Source organism: Pleurodeles waltl, chromosome 7, assembly GCF_031143425.1.
Source record: "Pleurodeles waltl isolate 20211129_DDA chromosome 7, aPleWal1.hap1.20221129, whole genome shotgun sequence".
NCBI lineage: Eukaryota > Metazoa > Chordata > Amphibia > Caudata > Salamandridae > Pleurodeles > Pleurodeles waltl.
The window spans coordinates 809,185,656-809,204,912 of NC_090446.1; the positions used below are offsets into that span (position 1 = coordinate 809,185,656).

The following is a 19,257-nucleotide window of genomic DNA, read 5'->3' on the forward strand; positions in this document are numbered from 1 at the left end:
GATTAGCACCATAAATTATGGTGCGGTCACTTTAACGCCTGCCCTGAGCAGGCATTAAAAATGACAGAAAAAATGGTGCAGTGAAATCTTGTAAATTTCACTGTGCCATTTTTTTAGGCCTCCCCGCATGAGAACGCTCCCCTTGCATACATTATACCTGGCGCAGCTATAATGTGGCACAAGGGGTTACAAAGTGGTACAATGCATCCAGTGCGTCAATTTGTAAATATGGTGCACAATGGGGGCCTCCTTCACGCCTCCTTAGTGTAAAAAAAATTATGCTAGGTGGCGCAAGGAGGCGCAAGGGGCTTGTAAATATGCCCCTTCCTGTTTTATACTTATGTTTGCTGTGCATCCAAGAAGCAGTGCCACCCAAGAGTGAAGGTGATTTATTTATTTAAAAAAAATAGGACTCCTGCAGCAGCACGAACAAAAGGGCACAGAGCCAAAATGAAACTATGGACAATATTGTGTAATTCAATGACTAGACTCAGTACTTTGACCCTGCGGCACATTGTACATGGACTGATAATTGATTTACTGAACAAAGTATGGGTGATCGAGGTTTCTCTATACTAGTACAAAGAAACACAGAACAATCCATATAATGGTGGTTTGAATGACCCTGTCAGAGTGTTTGATGCTCAGTGATTGAACGTCATTGCTGTGCTCCATCCATTAGATATGTTCATCAGACACATTCCCCTGGCGACTCTTGCGCAGATGAAGGCAAAGTGTCAAATGCAATTGCACCATCGCTACTATTAGTACTGCCTGTTGTGAAGGCTGTTTAGTTATTTTTAACTTTACAGCTTATAAAAAGTGATCCTATCCCTCGAGGGCAACAGAGCGCTGTAAACAGTTACGCCAACATAAAATTAGCCACGATTTTCCACAAACAAAAACAAGCAGAGCGGTGTAAGGAATTGCAGGAACAATTCAGCTTCACGAAGCAGTCAGATGTCTTATCAGTAAGTAGGGAGAACCACAGGTACCTTGAAGGCAAGCAATAGATTTTAAAAGATATACCAACTATAAGGGGTAACCAGTGCAAATGAAATGAACAGGGGCCATGTGGGTAAAGTTGCTGGACCAGTCAATCAGTGGGGGAAAGTGTGAAGGTCAGTATTTAGAGGACATAGAGAGGAAGATAAAAGGCCTGAGGATGGTGTGTCTCCACTGTCCATTCGAGAGACGACTAACAGTTCAAATCCAGGACAACCTTGCAGGCAACAGTGTGCTTTACACATGCACATAACATAACTGAAGGATGAAAAACACTTCTATTATGGCATGAATATCTGGAAGGAAAGGCTACATGCCTCTGTGAAGTTGTGAAAAGAAAGACTAGGTCAGCACCAGGTTAACAATATGTGATCTGTTGTTTACAGAGTCAAATGTGAATTCCACTGAGTTAAACATGGCAGACTGCAGATGAGTTCCTTGTAGATAAATTGAATGGATAATAACCAACTTAAGAAGCACTTAAGAAAAAGTAGGAGAAACTTAATCTTGCTAGGATAACATTTAATAAAGTGGCTCGACACTCAACCCTGGACAGCATCCAGGCAGTGAGCCAGATGGTGAAGACAAAGCTTGGTGCCCTCCAAGACATTTGTTCCCTTCAGTCGGTCTAATACTGGTCACACAGAGATGCTAAGTGAGGTTGGTGCAAGTATTGACACTAGAATAACACCAAAGGGCATGAGATCATGTCAGACCTGGAGCTAAACATCCAAGCATGCTTGGTATGCCTAGCAAGGAATGTGTGAAGCCAGTCCAGGATCTCACTTGACATTCCAATGTGGGATGGCACAATGGATTCAAACTTCTAGTGATCCTTGGTTTCGAAAACCACTAAAAGATTAAAACGAGTGAGGTGACTGGGAGCTCATTCTTTACCAACACATGGAGGTCAACATCCAATATTGGAATGATGGCCCTCTCTGTCTCACACCAGAAGTGGAAACTAGATTGATAGGAAGGAAGAGGATGGCGAGAGAACTTATGAACTTTAAGGTGACATTTATTGAGTTCATGTTTTTTTGTAAAGAGGGGTGGAATGTGCCCACTTTGAGGGCTGCAGGGGATCACTCTGAGACAGTGTGGCGTTAGCATGTCAAAACCTTGCACATTGTATAGACGTTTTTATATCACATTGTTTTGCTGTGAAGTCTGTGCTTCACTAGAGAGTGACGTGAGGGTGTGGACCTTCTTAAATCTGAGGGCAGTGCTTTTGTTTTTGATGCAGCACAATTTATTTGTAGCAATAATGAACAAATATGTCAGTTGGCTAAAACCAAATAATTGGAATAGTATCACTGTGATATCACTCTGATAATTGTCGGACATATACAGTATTTGAGTTACGATAATGTACAGTGATGCAGTTTTTGTTGCTAATGTAGAATTTTCCCATTCCTCATTAGAGATCTCAGTGAAAACCAGATTCAAGGACTGCCGAGGAAGGCCTTCCGGGGAATCACGGATGTGAAGAATCTGTAAGTGGAACCTTCAATAGAAATAATGAGTTCAAACCTCATAATGTGTTTGATGAATTACAGCATTCAATGTGCAGATTACAACTTGATTATAAGCGCTTACATAAACTGTTAGTTGATGGATTTTATAGGTGCTACCCTGTAATCAAATGTAGCTATTGATTTATAGGTAAGGTAATGCTTGTTCTTGGTGTCTGCACAACTAACAGGAAATAAAAGGGTGCAAGCAAACATGGATTATTGAAAGCCTCCTTCGCTTTCCGTTTATTCCATCTTGGACATGGTTTCTCTGAATTTAGCCTGTGTGAAAGGATTAGTTGCTTCTGTCTCTCAGTGGCAAGCACTTTGTTAAAACCCAAACACTACCCAGACCTTACAAGCCTAACATGTAAGAAAAGAGTCACCCACACAAACCCATCAGCACTTTATTGAAGTGTATGCATAGTTTGCCAGAAAAGTCGCGAACTAGCATGTTGGTGCGATATAAAATACTGACATAAATTAAATATGTACGCTAATGATCAAGTATGAAAAGGAACCAGCAATTACAGAAATATTGAACCTCCCAGCAATAACCCTGTGGGTTTCAGTGGAGGTTTCTAGTTTAGTGATACTCCCATCATAGCCACAAAGAGACAACCCCTTTAGAATGTCTTCTATGATGTGGTAAGATTGTCCTATGCACGAAAAACATTTTTTACAATGTGAAGGATGTATTTATGTCGAACTAAAATAAGGAAATGCAAGCTAGACCGGAAGTCCTAAAAAGCAGTGCTTTCCACTTCCTTTCTCCTTGTCTACCTTTCTCTGTCTTCAAACACAGGGACTCTGAGTTTATGTAGTACGTGTGTCTTGGTGCGAACGTAGTGATGTTTGAAATGATACACAAACACTGCCCAGAGAGGATTGCCCGCAGCAATGCCAGCAATGAATTAAATAAATCCAGATATTATAATATACAATAAGGTATGGTGATTCGGGATAACATATCAAACTATATTGATAATTATCCCTTGTAAAATCTGGAGAGCAATGCATGGTGGCTTATAATCATGAAAACTAAGCTGTCACGGAGGCTTTGCATGCCTTGCCTCAAGCAACAGCCTCATCCCTTGCCAGGATTGCAATACCTACAAGCAGCAGCCACCCCTTGCAGGGATTACAATACCTGAAAGTAACAGCCCCCCTTGCACGGATTACAATGCCTGCAAGTAGCAGCCCCCCTTGCAGGGATTGCAATAACTGGAAGTAGCAGCTCCTACTAAGCCACCTCCCTCCTTGCCGGGATTGCAATACCTGCAAGGAACAGCCTCCCCCTTGCCGATTTGCAATACCTGCAAGCAGCAGCCACCCATTGCAGGGATTGCAATATCTGCAAGTAGCAGCCCTCCTTGCAGGGATTGCAATAACTGGAAGCAGCAGCTCCCACCCTGCCTCTCCCCTCCTTGACGGGATTGCAATAAGTGCGAGCAACAGCCTTCCCCCTTGCTGGGTTTTCAATACCTGCCAGCAGTAGCCACCCCTTGCCTTGATTGCAATACCTGCAAGCAGCAGCCGCCCCTTGAAGGGATTGCAATACCTGGAAGCAGCAGCTCCCACCCCTTGTCTGGTTTCCAATACCTGGAAGCAAAAGCCTCTCCCCTTGCTAGGATTGCAATACCTGAAAGCAGTAGCCGCCACCCTCCCTCCCCACCCTTGCTGGGATTTCAATACCTGCAAGCAACAGTCAGCGTCATTTGCAGACCCCCCCCTTTGCTAGGATTGCAATATCTGGAAGAGGCAGCCCCCCCACCCCTTGCCGGGATTGCAATACCTGCAAGCAGCAGCCCCTCTTTGCCAGGGTTGCAATACCTGAAATCAGCAGCTCTCCTTCCTAGGACTGCAATGTCCTCAAGAGCAGCCCTGCACCCGATGGGGTTACACTCGGCACATGCAGAAGGCTCCCTTTGCCAGTACTGATATTTATATCTGCTTATTGTTCAGAGTAGATTATTATTTATACCCGTCAGTTCTTCTGTGCAGATTCACTGTTGAATATCCTTTGGTTGGTGGCGTAACATTAGCCCCCACAGCCCCTGTGGTGCGAGGGGGGGGCCGGAGCTGCATGAGGCCCCCTCAGCACAATACACTAACTGGATCTGGGAGCTGTACCATGGTGGGCCGGGGGCTCCTCCATGTACTTTACAGAAGAGTCCCCTCAAGTTTTGTAATGCCAATGTCTTTGCTGAAGTTAGAGGTATGTTTTGGTGCAGTTAGCCGTATTCTCTATCACAGAGTGCACAGCAGTGCATACACTGTGGAGCAGCTTGGCATATTTCAAAGTAAAGGTGTCCTCCTTTCTGATGCCATTGAGTTGTGTCATTGTTGGGAGTTTCTCCTGGGAAAGTTGGACATGTTTTCTCACAGTTAGTCATACTCGATGGCTTAGAGTGCCATTGCCTCTGAACATTTGGGACCTTTTTGTGGCATATTGTGCTATATTCCCCTGCACTGTGAGACACATTACGGGGCACAGTTGATCGTGATCTGTCGCACAGTGTGGTATACTCCCTAGACCAGTTGTGCATGTCCTCTGACATAGTGCAACATAATTTCTGTCACAGTGGACTATGTTATGTGGCAGAGCTGAAAGTATTCTTTGTCTTAATAACTAGAACAAGTTAGCACGTTTTCCATAGTTTCAATTATTCTTTGGAAAAGATGAGCATGATCTCTAACTCAGTTTGGCATAAGCTCTGACACAGTGGATTTTATTGTACTGCACAATAGGATTTGTTTATTTTGGTCTTCTTCTTCAAGACGCGTCTCACACCAAACCCTTCACAAAAACAAATCACTGTTAGTGGCGTTGACTTTGTAAGGCAGGCTTCGTTATGCAGTAGCTTTGGCTCACCTTCTATATTCTTCTTTCGGCCCTCAGCACAGAGGCCCACCAGTTTTGTTCAGATGTGTTCCAACATGAAGAAGTGAAACAAGATACTCATGCAAAGCATAACTCACTAGAAGTAAAAGCACTTAGACTGTTATTTAGAAGAGAGCTGTATTGGGACAATCTCCAAAATTGGCACATTTTCCATCCAGTGTCCTATTAAGAAAGTTTTGGGATACGTGTGCTAATTCAGGCCCTCTGTTGCCTAACAATATTGACTTGTATGTTGAAGCTTGAAATACAAAACCACACAGAAGTGAGCTATAGAAAAAGCTCACTTTTCCATGGGGCAGAGGGTCCATGGGGAGCTAGACAATTGTGCATTTTGCCTATGCCTTAAATTGTCCCTGACACGAACCTCTTGTCGCCCGCCTTATTTCTTATTTAAAGGTGGGCTGTTCATGAACTTCTGAAAGAGAGCCGGAGCTGACTTAGCCACCAAGTACATGCTGCCGGCACAACAGCCACCAGGAGTATCACCTTCCAATGACATCATACAGCCCACATTACTTAGAGCAGGGAGTTCGACACCATTTTCATTTGCCCAGGATCGCTATGATGGAACTGTTGTTCACTGTAAGAAATAAAAATCGATGCCTTTGACAGGATGGGAGAAAACTCATAGCGCATCAGGGACATTGATATTTCGTTTTCTTGTAACAACGACTTGCTCTTGGGGTTTGTTTTTATATAACAAAAAATGCCGCCATTTCACCCTGCAGACACGGCATGGCCGGCCAGGACAAATTAAGCAGTTTTACTCAAATTACTGCTTCATGTGGCGGAAGCACTCTGGGCAGGACTGGACTGGCCTGTAGGACATCCTGGAAGTGCTTGAAGGCTGGTCGGAGAGGTCAGTTTCTTTGGCTACTTGTGGGCCTATTTTATGACCTGGTGGGCTGGTTTTTACTGTTGATTTACTTGATATTGGCACAAACGTTGCCTGCCGCAAGCACAAATGGATGCAATCCCCATCGTTGCAAAACAGCTACACGGCGTGCCTCTACACGTTTATAATCGCCACAGTTTGAAAACTTTGGGCCACTTTTTTAGCTATCTGATTTGGGCCACTTTTACTTTGGTGTCCGGGACTATTTTCTGTCCCAAGCTGACCCTGACTCTCGTTGAATATTGCCCACCTGCTCAGCTGTGAGCTCTAACTTTGGAGGTGGTGCCTCCGTTGCCATAGTAACTTGGCACCCTGCCTGCCAAAGCTTAAATGAGGGCCTTAAACTAATTTAATAGGCAGTGGCAATCTGGATATCCTGCAATAGTTGATCACTTGTCTCATAATGTCTCATTTATGAAGAAATTATATATTTAGGCTTTCAAGGGGTTGTAAAAACGAGGCAGTGGGCCTTGCCATAGAGTTATTTATATATGTGATTACATTTTATCTGCATCCAAGAAAACGAAAGCACGTTTATTTGTAATTGTTTGCATATCTCGCACCCTAATCCGCTCACAATATGACATTTATTTTTTTTCACTTTGAAGAACAGGCTGCTGTGCACGTAATTTACATTAAATCAATGTAAGGCACAGTTTTGATCTCAGTTATCCTTCCCTTATCTCTTGATGTAACGCTGACAGAATTACTTCTCTCCGCATCGCGTCATTGCTACTTCCTGTTTAATTCATTGAGCTGTAGTGGGGGCATTGACAGAGAGGGTCATTGCCGCAGATCACGCTTAACTTTCGCGAAAAGGCAAGAAAAACATTTGAATCTTTGGACAGAGTAAAATAGGGTGATACATCGGCTCTTATTATTTTCTTTTACCTTGGAGTATTTTCTTCCAGCATCACATTGAATTTCTGCCACTGAACTACCCTTGGAGACTTGGAAACGCCAATGCTTTTCGTATTGACGAATCTGAAGAGAATGTAAGACTTGGTTAATTAAATACTGCATTAGTAAAGGACACAATTTCATCACTTCACAAAAATCCATGTATATATCTCCAATCTTTTCAGTACATTTATTGAACTTAGCACACTTTTAGTCTCAGTTATACGCAGAGTCAGCCTATTTGTGCACAATTGAGGCAGAAAGTAGGTCCGAAAAGAACATATACCTTCTACTGAAGAGTAATGTAAGCATGACTCAAACCTACACAATAAGCAAAGGACAATAGACTTGCAAGATTGTATTCTGTTTTTCCTGAGAGTGAAGTGCTCCTTGTCTAAGCTTTTGTAGGAAAACAAATTAATTATACAATTATGAGAAAGCAATTCTGGATTGTATTTTTTTTTTTTTTTTTCTGAAAGTGATTTCATCCCACTAAAATTATTTTTTTCAGCATTTCTTTGTCATTTGCAGACTTTCTGCTTATGACTGTAAATACCTTTGGCAAAATGACTTCTCAAACTCAAAGTTCGACATTCATTCTGTTCCCTACGGCTGCCATTTCTTTTGCCAAGCACTTTATAGTCAGTCTAAGAACTGCTGTGTAATATATGTATTGTCTTGGAATGTGGTAATGTATACCCTTCTTCTCACTCTGTGTTTTCTTTTGTTTGTTTTTTGCTTTGTTTTACCAAACACTACTAAGGACAATCTACTTACTGCTTCAATACAAGGCTTATACAAGAAAATCAAACAAAATGTCAATAACACTTCTCATGATCACTATGATGATCGCAATGACTGTATTTGTCCAAAATGGTGTAGATGAGGACTGATTATTGCCATGCTTACGGTGTAACTCTGTACACTTCCAAATCACTAGCAGGTTGTGATGACTAGAAAATTAAAAGAAAACAAACTACAATCAGTGCAATCTGTGGAATCATCTACAAGACACTCGCACATTAATATCAAGATTCTCTGTGCTTGGGCTTAAGATTTATTGACCTGTTAAACCTGCTTTTTCCAATTTTTCACAGTGCCTTAAATTTTAGATATCTTTTGATACAGAAGGTCCGGTTGACCTATAGACTCCATATGCAGGATAAGGGAAGCAAGGTTCGATATTGAAAGTAGATGGACAGGATGCTGGCCCTGAGGTGAAATTTGATTTGTGAGCCCACCAAGGCAAAGGGCACACACATGGATCATGTACAACACCTTGGATCTGGCTAGCAAGCAAGCCAGCAGCCCCATCTCTGCACAGCCAGTTAGGTGTAGTGTACTTCTGCTCTGGCCTACACTTCTGCAGGCACCCAGTCAGCTAGCGCCCATGCTTAGAGCCTCGCCCGATGAAAGCTAGTGGCTGCTGGGGAATGGAAAGGTAGGGGAGCTCCCACAAGAAGAAACAAGACAATGTGTGCACAGGGAGGACTTGTGCTCATCGGGTAGATTTACCACTCTACCTGCACTAACAAGTTCATTTTGGCCAACTATTCTGCACCCACTTGTGATGAATAAAGATCACCTCTTGGCACCCTGTATCAATAAACCAGTGTTTCTGAACTCTTTTGGCTTGCTTTTGGGTTTCCATGCATTCAAGGTCAGCATCAAGACAAGTCACCAGAGCTCCAACATTGCATCTGAATTCGTCCTGGCATTGAGGAAACGCATACAGCTCACCTGCACATTCTGAAATCACTATCACCATTAAGTCCACACCAGTCTGATTCAACATAAGTCCTCAAAATGCTGCTCTAGCTCACCAGTTTATATTTTGTCTCCAAGGTAGGTGGAAGCTGGCCAACTGTTACCCAGTTCAGGTGCTTCTTTGCAGTTTAACTATCCTATCAGTCAGAGTATTGCAGGTTCTATCTCCTTAGTGGGGAGCTGGGGAATTGCAGACTTGTGTACTTCATGGGTTTATTTGCAATGCCTACATGACACCACACCAAGGGATGACCCTTAGGGTTACTATGGTGGAAAGCATTTCTCCTTAAAGCCAGCAGACCGCTGGGAAGTGGCAGTAACGGCTATCTGTCTTTGTCATGTTTGTGATCAGCGTCTATCCTCCTTCTTGCACATAAAATGTGTTCACAGAGATCTTTCTGACCAACTCTGGCTAACCTTGATAACACTTGTACTTTGAATATCATAATCACCTTTCAACTCACAGTCAGTAGTGTCAACTACTATCCTACAAATATGATGAGCATTTTAATTAACTAGAAATCACAAAGGTGTCAGTGGACCTAGCTGACACAATGGTGAGAGCAGTAAGAATCACCCTGAGTGTAGCTACTGCACCGACAAGCATTTGAAATATAATGGGCCTTGCATTTGCTCGAGTTAGAGATATTGGTGTTGTAAATTCCTAACTGGACTTTTCTTGCCACATAAATTGTAAATGAAAAGTAAAACAGTTGACATGAGTAAGCCCCTTCAATGTTCCATGGCCGCCATCAGCATGAGCGTGGAGGAGAGACAGAAAAGAAAATAGAAGTTTCCTCAGTCAAACATATTGGCAATTGTGCAATTATCCATGTAACAGGGTCAGTTGCAAGGCGGTAACAAAACTGCCCCAAGGCAGGACAAATGTAAAGCATGTACAAATGAATACAAACCATTTTTGAAAGGGAAGCCCACAAACAAGTGAACGTGATGGGCGTGAGGTGAGCGTGGTTAAAAGACCACAAGAATTACAACAGGTCAAAGCAGTTGTGAGCTATACCTAAAATGTGTATAACTGCTCCGACCAGACCTGTGGTCAAGGGTCAAACTGCCTGTCCTTGTTTCACTGCAGAGCTTACATTCCTCAACTTTAAAGAGGGGTACAGGGATCCATCAGCAGGCGGATGCTGTATGTAACCCATCTGCAAAGTTATGCTTGGGGCATCCCTGTTACATCCTTCTCCCTTCTCAAAAGAAGCTCTTAAGTGGCACTAATTGTACCTCTACCAAGGTAGAGCACAGTCAGTGCACCACTTACCAGCCTGTTTTCTACTTTGAGCTCATTGGTAAAATGCAAGAAGTATGCAAGAGCAAAAGTGTTCTACCATTTGTATGCAGCCATACTACATGGATGTTAAAGAGCACCCCCTTTGGTATTGTATGGACACATTCAATATTGCAGAAGGGGTGCACAAGCTTCTGAGGTCCCTTATGTAATGCACAAGTGCTTCTGGGTGCAAAATAACAAGCGCTGCTGTGCCACAGGACCCAGGTGGTTCCTGAAAGCATATCCTTGATCTCATCATTAACAACTCACTACCTTCTGTCCAACTAACTGCAGCGCCCCATCTTTATCAAGGGTGCACTTATAGAGATAATCTGAAAGTGGACATTCCCCATCAGTTTATTTTACCCTTTCCCTTCGCCACACTCTGGGAGTGCGCTTAACTTCTACATGCTTGGTGTGAAGTATCCCCCACCCCATACTGCTGGCTTGGTTCATCGCTCTCTGGTTTGTGTCCCGGATCCATGGGCCGGTGACAGCATGAGCGATAGCTGGCAATCCATGAGCGCAGGAGCTTGGCGTAAACTTTTGATGCGGGTACTTGTTTTTCTGCTCCACACGTTCAGTCTCAAGAGCCTCCTCTGTTTGTAATTAGTGCATTAATTGAGCTTGTGCTAAGATCCATCAGTATCGTTTGTGATGACTTCCAGACAAAGATTTCCGGCCTTATTGTGGTGAGAAAGAATGTGTCTAGGGCCACACATGTTTGGGAAGCAATGTCCCTACCCAGGGAAAAAGGGAAAGTGCTTAATAGTTTATAAATGTTAACATCTAGGCCTTGAGAGATGGGGTGAGAGTTCGCTCCGCAGACCAAACAATTGTCTCTTGGCCACAGAACTTTCTTGGCTTACACAAACCTGAGAAAGTAATTTCTTTGACAACATGCTCCAGCTGATACTACGCAGATCTCTGTGACCGCGTCCCCCTGTTGAATGTATTTGTCTGTGGGGTTCACCTCGTCATAGCTGTCCCTCAGAGGACTTTGGGTCTGCAGCCAAGGCCACGCTGAGTTATGAGGACATCGGTGTAGGCCTAGACGGCTTTCAGTCGTGTACACGTCTCCATGTTATTGTCTGTCTGTGTTTTATTAAGCAAAACTACCCTAAGCATATTTACTAATTGCGTGTTTTCTGTCCATGCTGCCCCCTCTGCTCCTACAATCAGAGAATGTCTGACTGGGGGGAGACAGAGAGCGAGTTTGCTGTAAATCTAATTTACTCCCTTCCTAAAAGAAAGAAAAAAAATCGACAGTGGTCAAAGATGCCATATGAAAATTACACACGTTTACTGGGGTGCCTAAAAAGATTAGCGGGCCGCGTGCATCTGTGAGTGGCACTTAGCACTAATGTAATGGAGCACACGGGGGAAGGAATCATCCTCAGGGGCTAGATGTGCACGTCGGATGAGGGATTACTACTCCTAGGAGCAGCAGGGTCCTAATAGGGGATGCCACCCAAGGAGAGACTTTTTAATCTTATTTTTGTTGGCAGGGTGAATTAGGATATCTCATGGGATAATCTATCCCCCTCACCCCCGTAATGAGACATCGCGCATTCAGAAAGAATGATCCGCGACGCCGGGAAGGAAGTTAGCATGCGCGCTCGACCTGCCCAACATTGGAGGGAATAATGAAATCGGATTTCCATTGCTTCCCCCTGCAGCAGGGTTTTCTTCGTCTTTTGTTGTCTGGTTCATTCTTGCAGTGGAGGCTAAGCGCAGGAACAATACAGAAATGGGAGAGAGGAAAATCAATAGCCCAGACTATCCATTGAATTGACTGGAGGGACAAGTGATGGCCAGCGCCTCTTGTACGCGGCTGGAGCAGCTTTCGCCAACGCCCCCCTTTGCACAGCCTCAGCAAGAAAAGGCTGAATCCAAGGTCATCACTTGGACGCAAACTATTTCTCCTGTCTCATTTTCAGGCCACTATCGCTCTGGTTCTGTAGGTTTTCACAGCATCCTTTAGGACCAAAGCCACAAGTGCTGGCAGCGCCTATGATTTGCTAACTTGAGAACGAAAAGACAGATGTCGCATCACTTTACTGGTGTTGACCTCTTTCGAGTGGCTTCCTGTATCATTTACTGTTTGCCATAGGTACTTTGATGCAAAAGATGCTCTTCTTATCAGGGGAAAAGCCTGACAAATTGAGGGATTCCCTGAGACATGTAAGATGGGTAGGTGTGTGCAGGCTCACAGCAAGAAGAGGACACGTGCACCGTGGATGTGCTCCGGGATTTGGCACATTTATTGAAATGTTCAGATGGGCCGCAAAACTCTGGTGCCAGAGCAATACCACACAGTTCTACTGTGGTTTCAGTCTGGCAAACTACATTGATGCAGTCCGGCCCGTTTAGAGATTAGGGGCCTGATTCTAACTCTGGAGGACGGTGTTAAACCGTCCCAAAAGTGGCGGATATACCACCTACCGTATTACGAGTTCCATAGGATATAATGGACTCGTAATACGGTAGGTGGTATATCCGCCACTTTTGGGACGGTTTAACACCATCCTCCAAAGTTAGAATCAGGCCCTAGGACAGCTGTTGCCAAAACAAAGATTCTGACCTCTACAAACGTTCCAATGAACAGAATGTCCTGGATGATTCTAAATTATCTATATTTTGAAAGTTAACATAAATTATCCAATTGACAGCTGACCACTGCATTTGTATGCCAATGTCTGGATTATTGTCTTGCAATACCCCTGTTTACCAGTACTGCTCTCTTTAGGGGAATGGTCGTCACTATACGTATAGCAAAATACTAATGAAAATTATTCATGGAAAAGAGAGCCGTTGAAGCCACGTTGCTTCATCAGAAATGCACAGACCATGATTGAACTAGACATTGCACAGCACTCTCCAGGGGTGTAACGCAGAACCCGACCGCCCTGGTGGTACGTTGGCATCCAACCCTCCATGGCTCCCCTCCCCCCACCGGGATGTTACATATGTGAATTCCCTTTGGGGTCAGTTACACACACTAATTACAAAGGAATGAAGATGTGGGTGTGCTCCTACGTCATCAGGTATTTCTGCCCAAGACATATCCACACCACCAGTGAGTAGTATTTCACAAGCAGCACCATCAAAGTCCTGCAGACAGTATTTTCTGTGCTTTTTCTTTCCACAATCATTTCACTATGCAAGGATGACCTTCTCCGTGTATAGCAGTGGCAGAAAACATACTGATTATCAGAAGACCTGTCTGCATCCTTTTATGGAAGAATTTCACCTACAACTATAAGCAAAGATGTAGCGGCTGAAATTATCAACAGAAAACACACTTAGAGAATCCCAGGGAACTCAATATCAAATCTCAATCTAAAGGTAATGCCATTTTGAACCTTACTCTATCACCTAAATGCGTTTCACAGTGCCCTTACAGAAGCATTTCGACCGTATTTGTACATGATGCATTGTAACAAACATCTGAGAGCAATGAAGCTGGAGACGTGCTCTGATCAGGTACATTAGAGTAAGACAAGATATATGTGTCAAGCTGCAACTTTTGTATAGAAATTATTTGTGCAGGGAAAAAACTAGAAGGGCTCAAGAGAGCATATGAGCACAAGCAGATGAATGCTTGAGTCTAGTAAATCTGCCTGCCCGAATCACTGAAAAATGGTATTTCTACTCCGATAGAAGTTTTGCACCAACTGCAACAGTGACAGCTCACTATGAGAAATTACATTTTTAAACATTTTGAAACATCAATGTGTACAGTTGTGCATGCCAGAATGTATATGAAAAACCATTTGCTAACTTTTTTCTTCTTCCGCCATGGGAAAATATTTTTTTTCCTTGTGGGGAATCGTCTTCCCTCACATCTTTGCAATTAGGGTGTTCTGCCCCATTCCCATCCTTTATACCAAGTTGCTCCTCTCTTTGGCAGGAATAAATCTCCAACTATATTTAGAGTGGGATTGAACCTTTCAGAATGTCGTGAATACCAACAGAACTTCAAGTCTGGGTATTTGATACCTTTTTGAGATATACCACTCTAGATTGCCAAATCTCTGCCTCCGGAAAGAGACTTGTTCACATGTAAGTTAAAGAACAAAACATTTTTCAGACTATACAATAGAGATTTGTAAAGCAAGCCATTTACACATGTGAGAGAAACTGAGATATACAAATGGATTTGCGACTTAGGCTCTTAAAATCAAGAGGCCAGGCGGCTAGAAATGGATATGAGCAAGCTGTTCACTATACACTTTTGCGTTTCTATTTGACCTCAGAAGTAACTGATGATGCACCCAAATGGCCCATATTTCAACAGCTGCTACTAAGACCCTAAATGCATTTTCCTCATGTTCACTATTGAATTCCAAGATCCCATTTCAAATCACACAATCACACTGAGACCTGCAAGTTTCCTTGAATTTCATTTATGGATCTCTTTCTGGGACTTGGGGTCAGTCTTCTTTTTATCCTTTTTTATCTTTTAAAAAATATATGAGGATGACCTGTAGGATAAAGAAAACAAGAAGCAACATGAATTGCAGATCTCTTACCGATTACATTAAACGCTATAGGATGTGCTTTCCATGTCTCGGGGTAATGCAATTGAGAATCTGTCAGATGTGCTTCTGTGGCAGATAACCCAGTAGTCTCAGAAGACCTAATACATATTTCATGAAAGTTCTATGCCCTCGTAAGTACTGTGTAGGCATCTGTAGACATGTTGAAGGGGATATTTTTAACCCATTTGAATCATTAAACAGAACACAAGACTTATGTATATATTTGTTCATTCATGAACAATTTTCCCTATTTGCCACTTTACCAGAGATAACGAGCTGTGGCATATCCCTTCTAAAATGCAGACACTCATTATTTTTGCCTCATAAAACCATACGTCTCAGATCTACTCTCACAGGATACGAAAAATTCAATGATAGTCATTTAATAGGCTGATCACATGCGCCAAACTTGATGACTGCTCTATTTTGTATCTTGTCCTTCCCAGTATCCTAATACTTTTCCTTTAAATTATACTATAATCAGTTTGGAGTAAATAAATTCATATTTCTCCATGGACTCAGTTGACTACCACTAGAGACCAAGGTTACTCTCAAAGCGTACTGTGAAATCCATGTAGCTGAGAAGTAGACTTATTCGGTATTAGCCAACTTTCAACATATAGTAAATGAACAACTTCTAGTCACTCACTGGATATAAAATATTTATGAGAGGAAGCCAACTGTCCTTAATCCAGGCAGTCAACATTGCAAACGTTGTCCTATTGCTAAAGGCCATCAATCATCAGCACATGAGAAAATTGAAAGCTGTAATGTTAAGAACAGGGTCGGATTTAGCGCTGGTGGAGCCTTGTGCGATAGCCTTTTCTGGCACCCCCATCCCATGACTACCTCCTCGGATTCCTACACTACCACCCAGGAAATGTGCTCCTCATCTATCCATTGCTCCCCGTTCACATACATTCATTTGCTTTAAAGCGTTTCTACATGCCCTTTCTAGGGCATCTTCTTATAGGCTGTAAAGCGCACATTGTGAGTTGGAGAGAACTTTCGGAACCACAATGTGACTCAGTAGCGACTTCCCTTCGTGAGGTCACGAAGCCTGTGATTTAGAAAATTGTGGTCAGTGCAACTCCGAAAGGTTTCATACACCTGGTCATTTTATTTAATTTGTGGGCGTATGAGCGATTTTGAATCAATCACAGGCTTTTTTTTTTCTTCAAACGGCTTAATCCTGTTTATTTAACTTTATTCAAATACTAATCTGATTATGATAATGAAGTTGACTCGTTTTGTTAATGAAAACTGATCTGGTCTCTGTGGACACAGTTGCTAATAGAGGCACTTTGCGGACTGTGGAAGTCGTTATTCAGTCTGTCAAACCAGAAACTCTAAATATGGGGCAGAAAATGTCCAGAAATCACAATCGGTGCAGTGATTAATCAGTATTGCATTACAATAACTAGGAAGAAGAAACATTATAGTAGGAACATGTTGAAGAAATGTATCTGTGCCACCAGATTCAGAATGTTGTACACTGACACTGGCATAGATTAATGAAATATGCATGCGCTAGAGCACCCTGGGGTGCACTACAGTATTTAAAGGGACCGTGACATCCATTATAATAGGGTGCATCATTTAGACAATTGAGCCTCTAATCTGTAGATAATGAGTAATCACTACCACAGAAATAAAGAGAAGACCAGTGTGGAAACCACTGAGTCCCTTTGACTCAGACACAAACGTCCAATTAGTAAATACGAACTAAGAACGCACACTGAATTCTTATGAATGCGTATAAATGCAGTGGTTTTAGGGACCTACTGTGTCCAACTTATGGTGCTTTTTTAATTACAAATCCGTAGTTGGGCATTTTTTCCTTACTTGCATGAGGGCTCGTGGTATCCTTGCTATGCCACTGTGTAAACCCAAAAGCACCACACCCCCTTGATTTAAAATTGCAGCTTTCATTGCAATGCATGAGAGTAAGATAAGCATTTGTTATTTCAGTTATTGGTTAGAATTGTACAAGTAATGGTCTGATTAAAACAAATGACGTTTAAACGTATTTCACTGTCCCACACTTTACTTTTCCGAAATGAAAATTCAGAATGTAATCACCCAATTACATTGTGTGTGTGTGTGTGTGTATATTCCAAAATAATGTATCTAATATAGTTACATTATATATTATGGAATATCATTTATAATATAATGTGTGTGTTTGTGTATATTACCTACTGGTGGTCGCCAGTAAGTAGTAGGTAGTTATAGTTAGGACCTAGTTTCAATAGAAAACATATTTTGTTCACTTGCCTATATCATTGGCACCATTTGACAAATCTACACAACATTTTCCCAAAAAAGTGTCCTCTAGAGTTTTGTTGCGCAATGAAAGTTTTGGGATGATCAGTCAAGCAGGGGCTGAGAAAAACAGGGGGTTTGGGTGTTAAAAAAAAAAAGTGTGTTTCTCATCTTCGTTCTCACAGAATCTTTAGACACGCCTGCAGCCCGAACCACTGGACGGAATTACTCAAAATTTGGTAGGAAGGTAGCTTGTGGTCCAGAAAGTGCCCTTATTGTTATTTGGAGGAAATCCATCTGTAGTTTTTGAGATATTAAAGGAAATCCAAATTAATATATCTGGGCGGAGCCTAAGCACAGATCTCCTGGTGAGATCTGATTGGTCATCAGCACTTCAACCAGAAAGTGATGACAACCATCTTGGGACCAATATACATGATAGCACGCAGTTGAAATGTGTTGTAATGAATGGCAGAATTTGAGGGTCACAAAAAGGAGAACGTAGAAAGGATGATTACAAATTTTTGTTACAATATAAATCATTTGTTGATGGTACCATACCAATGTTAGGTATTGAAATGTGTTGTAAGGTGATTTTACCCTGCTGGGAATTCATGAATCAGGTTTGAGAGAAAACTGTTTTCTTATGATTTTCCCATATAGGTTATGGAAAGTGCTCCAGAAGCTAAAATGAGAGCAACTTTTACGTAAATTCACACTCTTTCTCAGCCATACGAGAATGAAGTCTGACATTCTCAGTAAATCATGAACTTCCAACCAGAGCAACTGTCAGTTGATTCCCTTGTGTTCTACTGCAGCCTCCCAGAGTGTTCTAAAGAACAACTAGAATGATAACAGTCTTTCTTATGACAAAATTGTGACACATCTGAAGCCATCTTGATGGAAACAAACTGGTAAAACTTAAAACATTTAATTTAGAAATGAACAAAATCAAGGGGTTAATTTGTCATAGAAATTATATTTAGTGCTGTAAAAAGAAAAATTATGACACGTTTTAAGTGAGTTCTCGAATATCTTCCTCTTCTAATTCATGAAAACATTCTGACAAGCAGACTGAAATGTGCAATTCTAACACCAGCAGCAGTTAGCTATGTAGAGATCAACAGCTTCTCTACAGAGGTCTAATGTGCAACTAGAGTAATAACATTCTGAAAATATGCCTAAAGTGTGGCACATCTGAGAACCATCTTGATGGAATCAAAGTTGAAAAATGAAAGCATTTTCTACTCCGGATACTGCAGTAAGTGAGGAGATTAGGGAGCTTCATAACAAATAAGTCTCTCAAGAAGGCCATCAGGGAAAAAAAAGTCCAAAAGTAGCACAAATGTCACACAAATAAATCCTAATTATAACCCAATGTCAGAAGTGTGCAACCAATATTGTACCTCCAGCAGGCCGCCAATGCGGCCTGAAATCTGCCGGCCGTAATTTGACATCCCCGCTGGGCCGGCGGGCGGAAACAGAGATTCCGCCCGCCGGCCCAGCGGGGAGTACGGCCATAACATTGCCGCCAGCTCCTAATGGAGCCGGCGGCAATGTGGAGGTGCGGCGGGCGCAGCTGCATGCGTTGCGCAATCCACTGCCTGTAATTCGGGCAATGGACTGCACGATGGGGATGCGCATGGGGGCCCCTGCACTGCCCATGCCAAGTGGATGGGCAGTGCAGGGGCCCCCAGTGGCCCCCGAGTCTCCCATTCTGCCAGCTGTTCCATGGAACGGCTGGCGGATGGGGACTCGTAATCCCCAGGGCAGCGCTGCTTGCAGCGCTGACCTGGCAGATTACTACCGCCGGGACCACTATGGTGGTAGCCTGGCGGTCCCAGCAGTATGACCGTGGCGAGACCGCCACGATCATAATGCAGGATGTAGTACCGCCAGTCTGTTGGTGGTACTACCGCCACTTTTGCCTTTGTGGTCAAAGACCACCAGGGTTGTAATGAGGCTCTTAATTTCTTTGTTTTTTTGCAGTTTTATATAAAGGAGACCTGACCCGAAGGTACTGCAGTGAGTTACATGAACACCAGTTATGTTACACAAGGACGCATTCCTTTTGGTGATTTGCCCATAATCACAGAATATTGAGCTGATGGTGAAGCTCAAACCTGGTGCCCCAGTTGCAAAGACTGCAGCTCTGGCCGTATCGCCATATCCTC

At 42.8% G+C, this 19,257-nt stretch overlaps 1 protein-coding gene across 1 annotated transcript in view; it reads left to right on the forward strand.

The window, feature by feature from the left end:
• The window catches only part of SLIT3 (slit guidance ligand 3), an 892,819-nt gene that overhangs the window by 523,251 nt on the left and 350,311 nt on the right, over positions 1-19,257 (forward strand). The window contains exon 5 of the mRNA XM_069199342.1: positions 2,430-2,501. Within this exon, the coding sequence (XP_069055443.1) occupies positions 2,430-2,501 (72 nt within the window). The remainder of the gene's footprint in view (positions 1-2,429; positions 2,502-19,257) is intronic.